General features: G+C 44.7%; 1 protein-coding gene and 2 long non-coding RNA genes across 5 annotated transcripts in view; 1 reads left to right on the top strand and 2 right to left on the bottom strand.

The window, feature by feature from the left end:
• The first annotated feature begins 211 nt into the window (after positions 1-211).
• The window catches only part of OPTN (optineurin), a 38,921-nt gene continuing 18,839 nt past the window's right edge, over positions 212-20,293 (top strand). For all 3 annotated transcript variants that reach the window (XM_017529850.2, XM_017529849.2, XM_017529848.2), the window contains exons 1-6: positions 212-362; positions 4,812-4,988; positions 10,001-10,203; positions 14,274-14,456; positions 17,291-17,364; positions 20,027-20,161. In XM_017529850.2, coding sequence (XP_017385339.1) covers positions 4,823-4,988; positions 10,001-10,203; positions 14,274-14,456; positions 17,291-17,364; positions 20,027-20,161 — 761 coding nt within the window. In that variant the 5' untranslated portion in view covers positions 212-362; positions 4,812-4,822. The remainder of the gene's footprint in view (positions 363-4,811; positions 4,989-10,000; positions 10,204-14,273; positions 14,457-17,290; positions 17,365-20,026; positions 20,162-20,293) is intronic.
• On the bottom strand, positions 357-5,297 carry LOC119471426. Its single transcript, XR_005200475.1, has 3 exons — positions 5,265-5,297; positions 1,149-1,294; positions 357-739 (listed from the first exon to the last, which is right to left on the bottom strand). It is a non-coding gene; the product is annotated as an uncharacterized LOC119471426 (long non-coding RNA).
• On the bottom strand, positions 11,575-14,789 carry LOC119471427. The gene is made up of 2 exons (XR_005200476.1): positions 14,663-14,789; positions 11,575-11,891 (listed from the first exon to the last, which is right to left on the bottom strand). It is a non-coding gene; the product is annotated as an uncharacterized LOC119471427 (long non-coding RNA).

Here is a 20,293-nt window from a genome sequence, read left to right as displayed (position 1 = left end):
TCACAGCAGCGCCTCAGCGTAGCCCCTGTTCTCCCGGGTGCCAGCGTCGACCCCACAGGAACCGAGGGTGGGAAGATGGGGGCGGATGCAGGGGAAAGGGGGCGGGGCCTCGGTGGGTGGGGCCTCGGTGGGCGGGGCCCGGGAAATTCCCCGGAGCTGGAGGGGTGCGGCGCGCGGTCAGCTGAGCGGCTCTGGGCGGGGTCGCGAGGCCGCACGTCAGCCCCAGGATCCCCGAGCCCTGCTGTCCCTACCGCCCTCCCGGCAGGTTCCCTGGTCATCATCCCATCCTGGTCCGGAGCCCTCTCCCGGCGGCACGATGCCAAGGAAACAGTGACCCTGAGTGAGGCCGAGCCGGGTGGCAGGTGAGCCGGGGCAGGGCGTCGCAGGGGTGGGCGAGGCGGCAGCGGCTCCTTCCCGGCGGGCTCCGGCCAGAAAACGGTTCCCGCCGCCCTGCCCCGCGGCCCGGAGCCTGTCCGGGTGAGGGTGGCGAGGGGTGGGGCGGCCCACCCGCGGGACAGCTGCCCTGGGAGGGTCCCCAGGCCCCAGCGGGTCCTGACCTGGTGGGAAAGGGTGGGTAGTGAACAGAGGATGGGCCCGGGAAGGGTCCTGGGCCGGCCCGGCGACTGCAGGTGACCCCTCTGCAGGTCATCCAGGGGCTTGGAGGTGACGTCCTCCCGCAGGCTGGGAAGGATTCCGCAGCCGGTTCCTCGCCATAAAGAGGAGGTGGTTACAGACACACCTCTGGGAGACGTGGGACCACTACTCGAGCTGAATGAGGTGCCTAGGGTTGGTACCACAGAGCGATCCCTCTCCAAGGGGATGGGAATCTACATAGGCCGCTTTGTCTAGGAGAGTGTGTACACTCTATAGAGAGAGGATATTTGATGAGGCTGAGAACCCCAAAGGAATTGTTTTTGCCATCGACATGTGTGAGCTACAGGCAGTAAACATCACTCAAAGAAAATGAAACCCAGGTTCGGGCCTGGCCTCTACCACCAGGAAAACTACTGTATGGAAATGTACGCCACAGAACTGTTTGTAAGGATGAAAATGGAAAATGAAAGCATAGAAAGTAAGGCAGTGTGAGAACACCAGAAGCCTTTGGATCTGGTGAACAAGGTGTTAAGAGTGTGAACAGAAGAACCCACCTTGCTCTTTTGACCCAGGGAGAAAGGAGTTAGTGGGCCAAGCAGCCTCTCAGGACAGGCCATTTTGGGGAGCGCTGGAGAGATCCCAGGGCAGACGGCAAGGCCAGGGATTGCCCTGGAGTGGACAAGGCAAGTTTAAATGTGACCTGTAGAGAGAGGACAGTGATTGATTTAAGTCCCTGGCATAATCGATCTGTTTTTCCACTGGGTCAGTTTTAGGAGTTTTTTATATATTATGTACAACACTATAAAAACAGCAGCTTCTTTTTAATAAACTAATCTTTAGGTTGCATATTATGCCAGGAATATAACTAACTTTCCTCCCCAAAAAACAAAACTTTATTCTCGAAGGCAACTGGATACTGTATTGTGTCCTGCCAAACCCCTGCTCTAACTTAGGTAGAGATGCACACATATTCTAGCTGTGAACTACACTTCTGTTTTATAGAAATTTGGCATATTTGATATATATTCTTTGGAATTTATGAAATAGAAAACCCAAAGGAAAAGGAAAAAAAAAATAAACTCTTTTTTAAAAATATTGGCTGGGTGCGGTGGCTCAAGCCTGTAATCCCAGCACTTTGGGAGGCCGAAGCAGGTGGATCATGAGGTCAGGAGATTGAGACCATCCTGGTCAACATGGTGAAACCCGTCTCTACTAAAATACAAAAAACTAGCAAGGTGTGGTGGTGCACACCTGCCAGCTACTCAGGAGGCTGAGGCAGGAGAATCCCCTGAACCCGGGAGGTGGAGTTTGCAGCGAGCCAAGATCATGCCATTGCACTCCAGTCTGGGTGACAGAGTGAGGCTCCATCTCAACAAAAAACATATTTCATTTAGAAAGAAAAAATTATTTTAAAAGTTTTCATTGTTTCCACTTTGACACGTGTATGAGGATTATTAGAATCTGTCTTGTGAAGTAATACCCAGATGGCTTTGTAGTGACAGAAAAAAAAGCACTTCTAAGTTTTCAAATAAGTTAGAAAACTGGATTTCGAGACTCTGGAAGTGAATGCCGTTGAACTGTGGAGAAACTCCTAACAATACTAGCATGCTGAGTTAGTCACCTGCACAGCAGAAAGCATTTTACAGGTGCTAGACTTAAAAATACCTCATTATGCTATATTTTCATTTCATCTCAACAAATGCAAGCCTGCTGTGTGCCATTCTCTGGTAAGAATAACATAGAGAGAAAATAGATGGGCAGAAAATGACAGCAGTAATTTCAGAATGGGCAGAGGAGATGGAAATGCAGAGTGCTCTTGGGTGCTCGGAGGAGGGAACAGTTCGTATGACACAGGACGTCATAGTTAATCTGGACATTGATCTGTCCAGTGAAAGTTTGCCAGGACACGAGGGGAGCCAGACAGAGGGCAGAGGGCAGAAGAGAGGCAAGGACGCAGAGACAGAAGAATGCAGGGAACTGCGAGCTTTTTAAAGTGCCTTGGCTCCAAGTAGTTTGGTGGCAGAGGTGACTCTGGTGGGTCAGTTGGGTCGGGCCCTGAAAAGCCACGATTGTCTTGCTAAGAAGCTGAAAAGTCTATCTTGTACAGGAAGGATGGAGTCAGGGAAATTACCTTGTATTGCACAAGAAACCATGAGGGCAAGAAGACTGAAATTGACAGGACTGAAAGCTAGTCATTTAGGAAGCTATTAAAATGTATTCAACAGACATTTACTGAGCCCTCCCTTCTATGTGGCAAGTAATGTTCTCAGTCCTGGGGATACAACAGCGGACAAAATAGACAGAACCCCTGTCCTCTGTGGAGGTCAACAGTGGCTGTGTATCTAATTGAGACCGATGCCTTTCCCTCATTAGAAATAGGGTCACAAGGTCAGGAGTTTGAGACCAGCCTGGCCAACATGGTGAAACCTGGTCTTCACCAAAAATACAAAAATTAGCCAGGCATGGTGGCGTGCACATTTAATCCCAGCTACTTGTGAGGCTGAGGCAGGAGAATCGCTTGATCCTGGAAGGTGGAGGTTGCATTGAACCGAGATTGTGCCACTGCACTCTAGCCTGGGCAACAGAGCAAGATTCTGTCTCAAAAAAAAAAAGCAAGCAAGAAAGAAATGGGATGCTCACCTCCAAGTTCTTTCTTCGTCCCTGTTGTGCATCAGTGGCTTTCTATACTATACATGATGTATAGTGTACATCATTGCTTAATACCTATCTGTTGGGTAGATGGGTTTAAGATTATTTTCTAAGGGCCAGGTGCAGTGGCTCACACCTGTAATCCCAGCACTTTGGGAAGCCAAGGCACACAGATCACCTGAGGTCAAGAGTTCAAAACCAGCCTGGCTAACATGGTGAAACATCGGCTCTACTAAAAATACAAAAATTGGCCAGGCGTGGTAGCTCATGCCTGTAATCCCAGCAACTCAGGAGGCTGAGGAAGAAGAATTGCTTGAACCTGGGAGGTGGAGGTTGCAATGAGCTGAGATCACGCCACTGCACTCCAGCCTGGGCAACAGAGAGAGACTCTCTCTCTGAAAAAACAAAAAACAAAAACCTAAAAACAAAAATAAAACAATGATCTTCTAACAGTAAACTTCCTGGAAGTAACAATATGCTTTTTCAGGCGTCTCTCTGGACTTTGGCCACTCTTGACCTTTGTGGAATGTGTGTGTGAGCCATGTGTATTCAGCGTCAGTGGGGAGGGGTTGCCTTTGCTATGTATTGCTTTATAATCTATCCCCGTCAGCTCTTGAAGAAAAGACATCATTTTCCCCAAGTGTGAAGGTGAAAATTTTTGCTGAATATGTTTGCCTGGGTGGTAGGTAACACAGAAGCAGAGTGGGGATTCATTCATCTGTCTTGCATTTATATGTCCACATGACAAGACAAAGTGGTGTATGTAAAAAATATACCCCCTCTACAAGACAAAGTGGTATGTGTAAAAAAATTTCAGACCATGCAATTAAATTGCAGCTAAAGATATCTTAGTCTTTTCAGTATGCATTGAAAAATAGAATATTAAGGCCTACGTATTCAGTACTCTAATAACTCTGTTGTTTTACAAGGTGTGGCTTTCATACCTGGCGGTGCCACTTCCTGGCCTTGGATGAGCTGTGCGCCTCTGTAAGCCCAGCTTCCTCACCTATATAAAACAGCTGCCTAGTTCAGCATTAGTGAAATTAGAGTCAGTGACAGGTCTGGTGTGCTGAGTTTGCACATAGTAAGCATTCAGAGAATGTTAATTCTCCCTTTCTTCTTAGCCAAAATACAAGAAACAAAATACAGAGTTTTAAAGCAGCTTTTATGGAGAGATAATTTGCTTACCATGCAATTCACTTGAAATAAGGAGATTTGAGCTTGAAAATTTGCCTGGGAAATTTTTTTCATGACACTTTGCCCATGTCTGTCTACATATATCCTGATCATCATGTTGTCATACCCTTGTCTCCCTCCCCCATTTCCCAAATCCTCACTGTACCCTTTTATATACCCATACACACACAGACACATACACACCCTCTTCTGAAACTAGGCTATACCTTTCTTGTTTAAAAGGAAGAATCAAAAATGTTCAAAATGTAACTGGAGGGAAAGTGGGCAACTTTTGGAGTCAATATAAGCAATCACTAATGGGTTTGTGGGACTCCTGGGGACCCCTTGTGGGGCGGGGACAGCTCTATTTTCAACTGGTGACTTTTCCACAGGAACTTCTGCAATGTCCCATCAACCTCTCAGCTGCCTCACTGAGAAGGGGGACAGCCCCAGTGAAAGCACAGGAAATGGACCCCCCCATCTGGCCCATCCAAACCTGGACACGTTCACCCCGGAGGAGCTGCTGCAGCAGATGAAGGAGCTCCTTACCGAGAACCACCAGCTGAAAGGTGAGCGGGGCTGGTCCCTGCATGCCCTGTTCATCCCAGGCTTCTGGAAATGCCGTCCCTTTGCACTCAGGCTTGGTGGTGAGCTCCCTTCTCTCCCTGTTTCCCTAGGCAGTAGCAGGTGGAGAAGCACAGGATTTAGCTTTTGGCGAGGCTAAATCTGTTTTGATTTTTACTTTTGGATACAGGTAAAAATAAAAAGTGTGTGTATCTCAGGGAACAAGCATAATGACATTTAGCCCATTCAGAAGGAAAAAGAGGGTGGGCGTGGTGGCTTACCCCTGTAATTCCAGTACTTTGGGAGGCGGAGGCAGGATTGCTTGAGTCCAGGAGTTCAAGACCAGCCTAGGGAAAGTAGTGAGACCTTGTCCCTATAAAAAAATAAAAAAAAAAAAAAAAATTAGCTGGGTGTGTGTGTTTGTAGTCTTAGCTACTCAGGAAACTGAAGTGGAAGGATCACTTGAACCCAGGAATTCAAGGCCACAGTGAGCTGTGATTGCACCACTGCATTCCAGCCTGGCTGACAGAGTAAGACTCTGTCTCTTAAAAAAGAAAACAAAACTTAGATGTAAATTTTTACTCAATCAGCCTCTGCTGCTCTTGGCAGGACAAGTCCAAAATTTAATGCCCCATGTTACATGACACTTTTAATGTATGTTGCTGTATTTATTCTGAAACCTTAGACCGCATTTGTCTTACCTGTAGCTGTTTGGCTACTCTTGTTTTCCTGTGTAACCCAATTTAGAATTAGTATGGTTTGAGGGTGGATTAACTACAGGCTGGGCCTGAAGACAAGTTACATGGTTTTCACATTAGATTTTAAAAAGCCACACACTCAACAGAGATTTTGCTTAAAACCACTAAATCCAACCAAAGCCCTAGGAGGAGGAAGGGACTATGACACGCCCAGGCCACACTGCTCAGCTGCCAGCAGCTTGGGAAAGGAGGACTTCTACAACAGAATTCATTTCTTTTTTTTCTTTTTTTTTTTTGAGACAGAGTCTTGCTCTGTTGCCCAGGCTGGAGTGCAATGGCACAATCATGGCTCACTGCAACATCTGCCTCCTGGGTTCAAGCAATTCTTCTGCCTCAGCCTCCCAAGTAGCTGGGACTACAGGCGCCTGCCACCATACCCAGTTAATTTTTTGTATTTTTAGTAGAGATGGGGTTTCGCCATGTTGGCCAGGCTGGTCTCCAACTCCTGACCTCAGGTGATCCACCCACCTTGGCCTCCCAAAGTGATGGGATTGCAGGCGTGGGCAATGACACCTGGCCCAGAATTGTTTCTATACAACAGAATTCATTTTCTATACAACGGAATTTTATTTTTATACAACAATTCACTTTTCAACAAAAGTTTAATGTTCAGAAAATCTGGAAAACAGTAAGCAGGAAGATGGCCTAGAAAATCTGAAATTACTGGCCGGACACAGTGGCTCATGTCTGTAATCCCAGCATTTTGGAAGTCCAAGGTGGGTGGATCACCTGAGGCCAGGAGTTCGAGACCAGCCTGGGCAACATGGTGAAACCCCTTCTCTACTAAAAATACAAAAAACTGGCCTGGTATGGTCACACACGCCTGTAGTCCCAGCTACTTGGGAGGCTGAGGCACAAGGATCACTTGAACCTGGGATATGGAGTTTGCAGTGAGCCGAGATCACACCATGGCACCCCAGAGCAGACTCTGTCCCAAAAAAACGAAATGAAATCTGAAATCACTGAGACTAACTGACTCTTCTTGTCTGGAAGTAGCCAAACAGGAAGAACTTTGAAGGCATCACACACACTCTGCACTCTACTCCCTCAGGACCTGGTTATCTCATGGGTGGGGAGATCCAGGTTTGCTTACAGGATCTCCATGGCACTCCTTGCTGAAGTGTTTGTGTCTGCCTGGAACTTATCTCAGAACTGCATAGTTGACCACTTGGTTGTGATGAGAGGAAGGGATAAACTGGGATTCCAGACTCTTTTATCTTATTCTGGGTGGTGACACTAACACCCATAATGCCAAAGTACACAGTGAATGTACACAAATATTCAGTGTAGAAAATCTGGTATCAACAGAGTCATGAAGCATTTTATAATAGGATTTTAATTGGCCCTATAAAAAAAGTATTGGCAGCTGGGCTCAGAGGCTCACGCCTGTAATCCCAGCACTTTGGGAGGCCAAGGTGGGCGGATCACTTGAGGTCAGGGGTTGGAGACCAGCTGGCCAACATGGTAAAACCCCATCTCTACTAAAAAGACAAAAATTAGTGGGACATGGTGGCACGTGCCTGTAATCCCAGCTGCTCAGGAGACTGAGGCAAAAGAATTGGTTGAACCCAGGAGGCAGAGGTTGCAGAGAGCCAAGATTGTGCCACTGCATTCCAGCCTGGGCAATACAGCAAGACTGTCTTTAAAAAGTTGTTGGTAGTTTAAGTAGCAACATCTGTGATTGTTTTAGGATTTAGTGGTTACCATTTAAGAAGTCGGCCTCAGGTCACAGATGTAGGAAGTGGCGGAGCTAATCTGACTGGCAGGTCAGTGCACTTTTCTGAAGTCTGTCACACAGGGTGTGAGGCTTGACATCAACACGTGACATTGCCATGGCAACCAGCACAGAAACCTCAGTGGCCGTTTATCTTCCTACTTGGTTTGAATATATTTATGGTGTTCCCAGAATTCAGCGTGCCCTTGGATTAAGAATCAAAGTTGTACTTTTGCATTTTATTCTTACAAGTTCTTTTCTGCACTACCCATGGACTCACTTGGGATTCTAATACTCCTTGGGATTCACAAGGTCTCCCAGTTTTCAGATATGGAGAGAGTGTGGGGGTGGAAGTTTGTCTTTTCAAAGTACTACTTCCCTGCTGCTTTCAAGCCAGCGAAGTTCTGATTTTCAGTAAAGTTTAAAGTGTCAAATTTACAGAGCTACTATCCTAAAAGATTCCCTGACTCCTTTCATATCTACCCTTTGAAGTAATTAACTTTTCTGTGTACACATAAGGAAGTAACATATTAATATGTCGTTTATTCTGAGAAATTGTGATCTGACTTTTGGATGCAAGCTTACATATAAAAATCTAAGGAATTCGTTGAAATAAGTGTTCAGTTCAATCTAGGATTTTTTAATTTTTTGAGACAGAGTCTCACTGTGTCGCTTAGGCTGTAGTGCAATGGCACAATCATGTCTCACTGCAGCCTCAGTCTCCCGTGCACAAGTGATCCTCCTGACCTCAGCCTCCTGAGCAGCTGGGACCACAGGCACATACTCCCATGCCCAGATAATCTTTTTTTTTTTTAATTTGTTTATTTTACTTTAGGTGCATACTATATCTGGCATTTCTCCCCACGTTATCCCTCCCCACCTCCCCACCTCCTGCTGTCGCTCCCCTACCCCACCCCCACCACCCCCAGTGTGCAATGCTCCTCTCCCTGACTCCACGTGTTCTTGTTGTTCAACACCCAGATTTTCTGTTCTGGTGTCAGTTTGCTGAGAATGATGTTTTCCAGACTCATCCAAGTCCCTACAAAGGACATGAACTCATCGTTTTTGATGGCTGTGTAGCATTCCATGATGTATATGTACCACATTTTCTTTGTCCAGCCGATCATTGATGGGGATTTGGGTTGGTTCCAGGTCTTTGCTATTGTATACAGGGCTGCAATGAACATACGTGTGCATGGGTCTTTATAATGGAATGATTTATAATTCTTTGGGTATATACCCAGTAATGGGATTGCTGCTGGGTCAAATGGAATTTCTATTTCTAGATCCTTGAGAAATTGCCACACTGTCTTCCACAATGGTTCAACTAATTTACACTCCCACCAGCTGTGTAAGAGTGTTCCTGTTTCTCCACATCCTCTCCAGCATCTGTTGTCTCCAGATTTTTTAATGATTGTCATTCTAACTGATGTGAGATGATATCTCAGTGTGGTTTTGATTTGCATTTTTCTAATGACCAGTGATGATGAGTATTTTTTCATATGTTTGTTGGACTCACGTATGTCTTCTTTTGAAAAATGTCTGTTCATATCCTTCACCCACTTTTGAATGGGGTTGTTTGTCTTTTTTTCTTGTATATCTGTTTTAGTTCTTTGTAGATTCTGAATATTAGCCCTTTGTCAGATGGGGAGGTTGCAAAAATTTTTTCCCAACTATACTACAAGGCTACAGTAATCAAAACAGCATGGTACTGGTACCAAAACAGAGATATAGACCAATGGAACAGAACAGAGGTCTCGGAGGCAACACAACATATCTACANAAAAAAAAAAAAAAAAAAAAAAAAGAAAAGAAAAGAAAAGAAAAAAGGAAGAAAGGCTGCTATGGTTCCAGAGTTGGTCCTAAATATTACCTTCCTAAGAGACAGCATCCTGGTATCTCAAGCCATGGCTTTTGGCAGGACCAGTGTTTGAATCTAGGAGTAGTAAGAACTTCCTTAGTTCCCTGGTAACCATAGATATTTAGATACTTGTGCTGTAGTGGCGGTACCCAATCAACTTTATTTTCTTGGGACTTTTTTTTTTGAGATGGAGTCTCACTCTGTTGCCCAGGCTAGAGTGCAATGGTGCAATCTCGGCTCACTGCCACCTCTGCCTCCCAGGTTCTCATGATTCTCCTGCCTCAGCCTCCTGAGTAGCTGAGATTACAGGTGCACACCACCATACCCAGCTAATTTTTTGTATTTTTAGTAGAGACAGGGTTACACCTTGTTGGCCAGACTGGTCTCGAATAGCTGACCTCGTGATCTGCCCATCTTGGCCTCCCAAAGTGCTGGGATTACAGGTTTGAGCCACCATGCCCAGATTTCTTGGGACTTTTAAGGACTAGAAATGATGTTAATCTCACTGGTCTTTTCTGTAAGCAAAAGCCACTTAATCTTTTTGCTGCTGCCCCTTGGGCCGAGGTTAAGCATGGCATCCTTAGATTCAGAGCCATGTGGTAAAGTGGTCTAGGAGAGGTTTGAGTCATCAGATGAAGTCCACTCTTCCTGGTGTGTGACTCCATCCCTCTGAACCTCCTGCAGAAGCCATGAAGCTAAATAATCAAGCCATGAAAGGGCGATTTGAGGAGCTTTCAGCCTGGACAGAGAAACAGAAGGAAGAACGCCAGTTTTTTGAGACACAGAGCAAAGAAGCCAAAGAACGTCTAATGGCCTTGAGTCAAGAGAATGAGAAACTGAAGGAAGAGCTTGGGAAACTGAAAGGGAAATCAGAAAGGTCATCTGAGGTGAGCAGACTGATCCATTGTGATTTTTTTTTCCCTTAACATTTGTGGTAGGATCTTAATTGTCTAGACTCCTAGATCAAAACCTTTCATGATTCAGTCTGGATTGGTGTTTTGCCTGGTCTTGGAAGAAGTGCTTTTGCTGAAAAGATTGGTAGACCTGTTAAGGGTCATGTATAATCTCTTTTAGGGGAAAGAAATTTGTAAAGCTTTGACCATACTGATTGTAGGCAGAACACTGAGGTTATAAATGAGTGTTCTGTATTCATTATAGATGGTGCAGATGGGCCTCTGTTTTTAGTTTCTGTTTTTAGTTTTTAAACCATCAATTGTTTTTAGTTTGTCTTTGATATAAAAAATATGTTTAAAAAACCTATTACTGAAAATTTTTACTTGTTGACCTTGTCTGTTTGCTCAGTCTAAAATGGAGATTATTCACTATACATTTTCCTTTTAAAAAATGTTTTGGAAAATGTCATGTTGTGGTAGGACGCTATCGCGTTACCACAGATGAAAAGAGAGACACATTTTTCTTGACCCAAAGAACCTGGAAAATGTGCTCATACCTGGGAGTGGACATCAAAGACATTAGTAAAGAAACAAACCAGAAACTGTTTGGCGTCCCCCACTGGGTGTGTTTGCTAAGGAGCCCTCTGCTGTCCATGTTCTTCCAAGCCTGGCACCTAACGGCCCTTTGGAGGGTAAGGCACTGAGATGGTAAAGGCAGGACTTATTCTGGATACAGGTGATTTTTCTAGAGACTCTATCTTAAACTTCACTGATCTCTAATTTCTTGGATAGGTAAAGAAGGAAAACAAAGAAACAAACTGAAAGAAAAGAATGGGAAAGGAAGGATGATATAGAATCATCTAAAGCATAAAAGGTTATTTAGAAAAATACTATATTAGGCTGGACATGGTGGCTCATGCCTGTAATCCCAGCACTTTGGGAGGCCAAGGCAGGCAGATCACTTGAGATCAGGAGTTCAAGACCAGCCTGGCCAACATGGTGAAACCTTGTTTCACCTAAAAATACAGAAAAATTAGCCAGGCATGGTGGTGCACGCCTATAGTCCTAGCTACTCAGGAGGTGTAGTCCCAGCTTCTCAGGAGGCTGAGGTGGGAGGATCTCTTGAACCTGGGAGGCAGAGGTTGCAGTGAGCCAAAATCATGCTACTGTACTACAGCCTGGGCAATAGAGTGAGACCCTCCCTTGAAAGAAAGAAAGAAAAAAAAAACTCATTCTATTCAATTTCCTTACGTCAAGAAGAGATATATGAAGATTCCTACTAAAGTATAGTCTCACTTTTACCTGCTTATTTCTGAGTTCTAGCTGAGCAGTACCTGTCCTTTTACTGCTTTTTTTTTCTTTAAGTTTGTGTGTCTTTTGTATGATTCATTACTAAGAGAGAATGCAGACTTCCCACCTTTCTTTGCAGACCGAACTCTTCGGTTTCACAATGAGTTGCTTTTCTCTAAGGCCGGGTGGTTGTTTTGTAGCGAGGCTGCCCCATGCGTAGGAAGAGCATCATCCCAGGAATAGAAGGGGTACATCATGTTACCGCTTAATGCCTGTACCCCCGGTTTTCAGTATTTCATGGATGGTTGGTTTATGATGCATCCAGATGTCTTTCTGATGCTGTTTTGGTTCTCTGAGGAGCCTTTGGTCCTGTTTCCCGTCCCTTAGGGAATCTATCAAAAGGAAAGGGAAAAGAGAAACTCAATTTAGTGTTGACAGGTTTGAGATCACCTATTTTCATTACCTGTTTGGAGAATCCATAGATAACACTTACTCATGCTATATATTCCTGAAGGTAACTGAGATTTCTCTTTAAAGGTTGGTCTTAAGGCATTTGTTAGTTATGCTGTAAAGATCGGAGGTTGGGGGAAGTTTCACTTTTCTCATGTGTCGCCATTTTCTGATCATCTCAAATACATTTATTTCTGGTTTGGGAAGGGAACCAAAGCATGGTGCCATGTACATAGAAGCAACGGAGGTTTCCTGACAGCTGGAAGGGACCAAAGAGACTGTGTGATGCCACATTTTTCTTTTTTTTTTCTTCCTGTGAGACGGAATTTCACTCTTGTTGCCTAGGCTGGAGTGCACTGGCGCAATTCAGCTCACTGCAACATCCACCTGGGTTCAAGCGATTCTCCTGCCTCTGCCTCCCAAGTAGCTGGGGCTACAGGCACCCACTACCACGCCTAGCTAATTTTTATATTTTTAGTAGAGACAGGGTTCGCCATATTGGCCAGGCTGGTCTCAAACTCCTGCCCTCATGATCCGCCCACCTCAGCCTCCCAAAGTGCTGGGATTACAGGTTAGAGCCACCGCGCCCAGCCTCCACATCTTTCTTTCTCAGCCACAAAAACAGCCCAGGAACTGAAGAGAATCTGCTCCAGGCGATGCACCCAGAGTATAGCCTAGATGTGTTCTTCCTCCTCCCACCTGGAAACACCACATCTGAACAGAGTCATTCTCTTATGACTTTGTCATATGCAGTCACTGCAACGTGGTGAACACAACCCAGCCCTGACAGTAGTGGGATACTGATGTATATTATTCATGTCTGCATAGGCTGGAACTTAATTTTTTTAAATCCTTCATACCAGTCTCTGCATTTTAAGTGTTCTTATTTCTCACCAGATGTACTTTTAGCAACCTTGAACACCAACATAGGCTGGGCATGGTGGCTCACGCCTGTAATCCCAGCATTTTGGGAGGCGAAGGTGGGTGGATCACTTGGGGTCAGGAGTTCGAGACCAGCCTGGCCAACATGGTGAAACCCTGTCTCCACTCAAAATAGAAAAACTTAGCCAGGCGTGGTGGTGGGGGCCTGTAATCCCAGCTAATCGGAAGGCTGAGGCAGGAGAATCACTTGAACCTGGGAGGTGGAGGTGGCAGTGAGCCGACATTGTGCCACTGAACTCCAGCCTGGGCGACAGATCGAGACTCCATCTCAAACAAACAAACAAATGACAACAAAAACACTAACCTTAAGTGTGAAAGGGACCAGCCCCCACACTGTTTTGGACCATCCATTGTGCTTTGCTGTCACTGAACCAAATCATGTCCTTGGTGCTTTGGCTTCTAACAGACATGCCAAGTGTGGGAAGAAGGGGCATGGGTGGGCACTGGTGGGGAGGAAAAGGGCAGGAGGTTGGGTGGTGGCAGGTTTTGTCCGTCCTTTCTGGAATTTTAGACAATAGCTTATGAGTCCACTGTTGCCAAAGTGAGGTTGATTATTTCCATAATATCAGATTATGCCAGCATGGCAAGGAAGGCTGTCTTTCTTGTCATGAAGTTACCTTTAATTTTGATTATTTGAATACAATAAAATAATGTAAAAATTTCCATTTTAAATGTTATGCCAAAATAAATTGTCAGTTGGGCGTGGTGGCTCACGCCTCTAATCCCAGCATTTTGGGAGGCCAAGGCAGGTGGATCACCTGAGGTCAGGAGTTCAAGACCAGTGTGGCCAACGTGGCAGAACCCCATCTCTACCAAAAATACAAAAATTAGCTGGGCATGGTGGCAGGTGCCTGTAGTCCCAGCTATTTGGGAGGCTGAAGCATGAGAATTGCTTGAACCCAGGAGGCAGTGGTCGCAGTGATCCAAGCTCGTGACGCTGCACTCCAGCCTGGATAACAGAGTGAGACTGTCAGAAAAAAAAAAATGGCAAGTAAAGGCTGGAATTTTCTACTTTAAAGCACAGGGCACAAAGGTCTTGAGAAACTTCCTTGTCACTGGGTATGGAGGCAGTTGAGTCTCATGGCCAGGTCCTTAGTTTGATTTGTATTTGTTTGTTGGCTTTTTTTTTTTTTTTTTTGAGACAAGATCTTACACTCCTGGCCTCAGGCAGTCTTCCTGCCTCAGCCACCACCCCTGGCTAATTATTGAATTTTTTGTAAAGATGGGGGTCTTGCTATGTTGCCCAGCTGATCTCAAAACCCTGGCCTCAAGCAATCCTCCTGTTTCAGCCTCCCAAAGCTCTGGGATTACAGGTGTGAGCCCATCCATGGTGCCCGGCCTTAGTTTCTTTGTTCATTCACTTTACTCCTTGTCACCTCCAGGACCTCAGTGGTGACTCCATGCTTCCCGCAGCAGAAGCAGAGCAGGAAAAGGAGCAGCTCAGGACCCAGGTGGTGCGGCTGCAGGCAGAGAAGGCAGACCTGCTGGGCATCGTGTCTGAACTGCAGCTCAAGCTGAACTCCAGCGGCTCCTCCGAAGACTCCTTTGTTGAAATTAGGATGGCTGTAAGTTTTTGGTTTTATTTTTTATTTGAGCAAACTATAAAGCCTCCCCTGGAAAGATGAAACAAATACTACTTTTTCTTGTCAACACAAGGAAGCCAAGGATTGAGGAACTTGCAGTGTGGCAAAGCGAAATTGGCCCTCATTTTTTAAGCATAGCATAATGCATGTAAGGGTTGTCATAGCTAAAATGGAAAAATATTAATTACCTTTTATGATGAAAGATGTAGTAATTTTTTTCATCATGTCCTGGCAAATTGAACATTTTTGTGACTGACCTGAAAAAGAAAAAAACCACACAAGCATGAACCTTCTGTCATTTTTCAAACCAGGTCTCAAAGCTGTATTCAGCCATGCACTTAAAAGAGCTACAAACATTTTTTAACAACAGAACCCTCTTTTTGTTTTGAGACAGGAGTCTCTCTCTGTCCCCAGGCTAGAGTGCAATGATGTGATATCGGCTCACTGCAACATCTGCCTCCAGGGTTCAAGAGATTCTCGTGCCTCAGCCTCCCAAGTAGCTAGACTACAGGCACATGCCATTACACCTGGCTAAGTTTTTGTATTTTAGTCAAGACAGGGTTTTTCCATGTTGGCCAGGCTGGTCTCAAATTCCTGGCCCCAAGTGATCTACCCACCTTGGCCTCCCAAAGTGCTGGGATGACAGACATGAGCCACCGTACCAACAGAACCCTCTTTGCAAACAAACTGGTATGAGGAACCCTGGCCTATTAAAAATAAGAGCAGGAGAAAGGAAGGAGCAGAACTGCTCTGGCTGTAGGTTCAAGGAGTGTCCGGGCTTTTCTTTCACTTTCAACAGCAGCTACTCAGGAACCTCTGAGAACTGAGTTTGAAGCCAGTGCTATCAAAATCAAATTTCTCTGCAACCCAAAATGAAGTGGTCTAAGTGAGGGGGCCCTAAGCTCTGGAGAAGCATCTGTTACCACTGTGCCTGGGGGCAGGGGCAGCCCTATTAAAGAGCAGAGCAGATCGGCGGACCAGGTGGGGGCCTCTCCTTCATTGCTGCTAACAAACATTAGATAGGAAGGATGAAATCCTCTGTAGAACAGACGGTCACTTCAGCTGAGTCAGAGTACACACGGGATACAGGAAAAGCGACTGGCCGGGTGTAGTGGACCGGGTATAGTGGTTCACGCCTGTAATCCCAGCACTTTGGGAGTCTGAAGGGGCAGGATTGCTTGAGCCCAGGAGTTCAAGCCCTGTCTGGGCAACTTGGCAAAAACCTGCGTGTAGAAAAAAAATACAAAAAGTTAGCTAGGCATGTTGGCATGCACTTGTACTCCCAGCTACTCAGGAGCCTAAGGCAGGAGGATCACTTGGTCCTGAGAGTTTGAGAGGCTGCAGTGAGCCATGATCGTGCCACTGCACTTCAGCCTCGGTGACAGAGCAAGACTCTGTTTTTAAATTTAAAATGAAGAAAAGAAAAAGAAAAAAATTGTGTCCCTGGAAGAGAAAAATGTACATTGTAGTTAAGTCAGGAGGAATGGGGAGCAACTTACAAAAAAGCTCACCTACTGGTTATATCTGAAAGATGAGTGTGTGATTATCTTTGCTTTCTGATTTATTTGCTGCACTAGAGTTAGGAAATGGCTCTGAATAACTTGGCCATCCATGCCCCCTCATACATTTTAGTGGCCAAAATCAAGAGAATTAAAATACCAATTGAAAAGTGTATTTTGCCAGAGTACCCTTTCTGCAAGTGGTCAAAAATTACTGAGACAGAAGTTTAACCAAAGAACTTTATCATTCTGTCAATAACTGATATACTGCAGGAAACCCAACAGTGTATCAGAAGTTTCCAAATGAAGCTTCTTTGAAGGTGCATGATTAGCATCGCATTCTCCCTGTCAAATGAGTGACAGTTATTTTTAGTGTAAACATGTTTTGCTTGCTTTTCTTCTATGAACTGGAAAGCACTGCCCAAGATTTAGGAAGAAATACCAAAAATAACTAGGCTCCCATGGCCCCAAGCAGAGAAAAAATACATTTATCTATGTTTTTTATAATAGATATATATATTCTGTATCTAAATATAGATCTATATCTATATTATATAATTACACATTATATTATATATCTTATGTATTATAATTATATGTAAATATATGTAACATTAATTATAACATGTTAATATAATATATAATCATATTAGATATATATTATTTAAATATATATTTAGATATCTATGTTGTATATAGAAATACATATCTGGAACCATCTTTGTGCATTGTTGAAGATTTTCCCTGGGAGCCTATTGGAATATAAATGCCTCTCAAATTCTATGAGTCTTAGTCTTCTTGTTGCCTAAGTGACCTGTGGTGCATACAAATTTCTGATGGGAACCAACTTGGCCAAGATGGCACTTTGTGAATCTCATTCACAGAAACTGCCTCTTTTTTAACTTTGCCTTGCTGAGTTCTAGCATTTTGCATTTTAAAGGACTGTCCAAGAAGGATATGTGGAGTTGTCACCAGCTCTGCATGACCTTAACCTTGAAAAAGAGGGAACTGCCAAGGAACGGGAGGAGCAGATAAGCTTTCATGTTTACGGAGTCAGGTAGAAAGTGTAGAGCCAGAGGAAACTGACCTTCACGCCTTAGCCAGGATATTTATAATCTTGACAGGGTGTGCTGGGTGAGGGAAGAGTACATTTCCATTCCATCTGAGCCACCCAGTTTAAACATTGCGCATCTGAATGTTGGGAAGGTTCCTTGCGTTACATGTCACAAAAATTCATCTTTTGCCTCTTTTCTTTTGACAGAGAATTTGTCTCGCAGACATATTGTGTTAAATCCATCGCACTTCTGTTTTTTACAGGAAGGAGAAGCAGAAGGGTCAGTGAAAGAAATCAAGCATAGTCCTGGGCCCACGAGAACAGTCTCCATTGGCACGTATGTGAAGGAAGACGTGGGCTGGCAGGCAGGCGGGTTGGGCAGGCTTGTCTATAGGAGCTTGTCACAGGAACTCGAGTGTAATGGCTTGTGGAAGTAACTTCTTCATGATTTAAACCAGGACCTTTCAAGAATATTTCGTTTGAATGCTCTTTAATGTCGCAGCTCAAACTGGCAGATTAAAAACTGTTTGGTGGCCGGGCACAGTGGCTCACGCCTGTAATCCCAGCACTTTAGGAGGCCAAGACAGGCAGATCACAAGGTCAGAAGATAAAGACTAATCCTGGCTAACATGGTGAAACCCTGTCTCTACTAAAAATACAAAAAAAAAAAAAAATTAGCTGGGCATGATGGCAAGCGCCTGTAGTCCCAGCTACTCAGGAGGCTGAGAGAGAAGAATGGCTTGAACCTGGGAGGCGGAGGATTCAGTGAGCCAAGATCACGCCACTGCACTCCAGCCTGGGTGACAGAGCGAGACTCCGTCTCAAAAAAAACAAAAAAAAAAAAAACAAAAAAAAAAACTATTGGTGCCTGTTTGGCTCACACTGACTACTCTGTTCTAATGGTGTCTCACCTCCAGCAGGTTAGAAGTGAAAACAAACTGGTTCTCAGTCAAGTCAATGATTTGTTCCTAATCAGATACTTTTGCTCATTGGTTCCCCAGTGCTATTTTACTCAGGCTGTCCAGCTTCCATAAATGAAATATTTTAATTTTCTTTTGCCTGCTACTTCCTACTTACAAGCCAGGGTGACCAATATTGAAACATCTTTGTAACAATGACCTATAGCACTCTTAGTCACTGTGGGTGTCACCTGAGAGTGCCCAGATTTCTTATCTATGGCATCTCAAGTGTACCTGTCCTGTGTAGATGTGAAGAAACAGACATCTTAAACAGTGGCGTGGCCTTGGGGACGGAGGTAGACCTAGAACTGGGCGCCTGAACCTCTTGACTCTTACAAGCATTGCTCACCAAGGAGACTGCTAGCTCACCTTTTGCAAGCTGCTCACTCCTGTAATCATCTGTTTAAGACACAGTTACTTTGAAAAGATCTCTAAGGATCTCTTATAGATTTTTTTTTTTTTTTGAGATAGAGTTTCACTCTGGCACCCAGGCTGGAGTGTAGTGGCGCAGTCTCGGCTCACTGCAACCTCTGCCTCCCGGGTACAAGCAATTCTGCTGCCTCAGCCTCCTGAGTAGTTGGGACTACAGGTGCCCGCCACCATGCCCAGCTAATTTTTTGTGTTTTTAATAGAGATGGGGTTTCACCGTGTTGACCAGGCTGATCTCAAACTCCTGACCTCAGGTGATACACCTGCCTCACCCTCCCAAAGTGCTAGGATTACAGGTGTAAGCCGCCACGCCAGCCATCTCATAGATTCTTAAAACCTTTGTATAACTTGATGAATGTGCATATAGAATGACTTACAAAATGTGAGAAAAAAATTGTCTTCCATTATGTTTCTAAGCCCTTGTATAAGGAAGAAAGTCTTAGGTAATATTTTGTCATCAAACAGGATAATTGGCATAAATGAAAGTAATTCCCTTTTTTGGTTAAAAATTCCTCCAGTTTCCCCCAAATTGCTTTTTTAATATTCAAAGACGTTCCTGGAAGTAGAAATAAAAAAGCCCTGCTTGAAATTTCAAAGCCACTTCCTCATCATTCATATCCAGATGCAAAGACCACTTCCTTTTTTAAGCCACGTGGCTATTTTTAAAATAACAGCTCTGGACCACTTGTGAGTATCATAATTAGTATGAGATTGATTTCTAGGTTTGGAGTTGGAGCTTTAGAGTCCTGGAAACTGGGATTTAATCCTGGCTGTTTATTAGACATGTGAACCTCAGTCGGTGGCTGAAAGAGTAGCTGCCGTTAGCATTGTCACAGCCATCCCTCATGTTTTGTAACAGTGATCATGGTTTTGTTTGTCACTGATACATCTCTTAGTCAGATTTTGAAATCAAGAAAAATACTTGACATAACGACAGTGCCTCCATTTCTCTGCTCTCATTACTTGAGGCCACAAGTGTAAAAGGTTTTCTCCCCTTGACTTGAGCTGTGATGTTCTCTGTTAACTTGGAGAAAGGCCAGTTGCCTATACAATGTGCCTTTATATTTTGCCTGACTGCAGTCCCCTTTGACACGAGACTGCTGGAAAGCTTGGCACCTTCAGCCACGGCCGCCTCTGCTGAACTGTTCCGTGGGTGTTGTGGCCTGGTTTCAGGTACACAGTGACCGTTTGGAGGAAATGGGTATGTGCAGTGTAAGGCTGGCCTCTCCAGAGCCTCACTGAGTCTCCACACCTTCCCTAGGAAGCATGGAGGAGCTTGGCGCTGGGGGTCCACTGGTTTTGCATTCCCACCAGTGGCATATGTGCATTCCACTTTCTCCATGTCCTTACCAATGCTTGTTTCTGTCTTTCACTGTGACTTTAGCCATCCTAGTGGATGTGAATTGGCATCTCATAGTTCTGCTTTGTATTTCCCTCGTGACAGTGATGTTGAGCTTGTTCCCTAGTTGAGAATTAGTTGGAGAATGTTCTGGAAAGCGCTTCCTGTAAGTTGGTTCCAGTTATATTGGGCCACTCTTCTCTTAGGCTTTGGTATTTTTCTGATGAAAATCTTTTAACCTTTATACTGAACATGGCATTGTCTAAATATAGGAGCAGATCTGCAGAGGGGGCCAAGAATTACTTGGAACATGAGGAGTTAACTGTGAGCCAGCTCCTGCTGTGCCTAAGGGAAGGGAACCAGAAGGTGGAGAGACTTGAAACTGCACTCAAGGAGGCCAAAGAAAGGTATGAAACAGGTTAACTTGAAATACACATTTTTTAAAAAAAACAGCTTTACGGACATATAATTAAGATACCATAGAGTTGGCCGGGCGCGGTGGCTCAAGCCTGTAATCCCAGCACTTTGGGAGGCCGAGG

Source organism: Cebus imitator, unplaced genomic scaffold (assembly GCF_001604975.1).
Source record: "Cebus imitator isolate Cc_AM_T3 unplaced genomic scaffold, Cebus_imitator-1.0 Scaffold61, whole genome shotgun sequence".
NCBI classification, from domain to species: domain Eukaryota; kingdom Metazoa; phylum Chordata; class Mammalia; order Primates; family Cebidae; genus Cebus; species Cebus imitator.
This window is presented reverse-complemented; position numbering and strand designations above follow the sequence as displayed.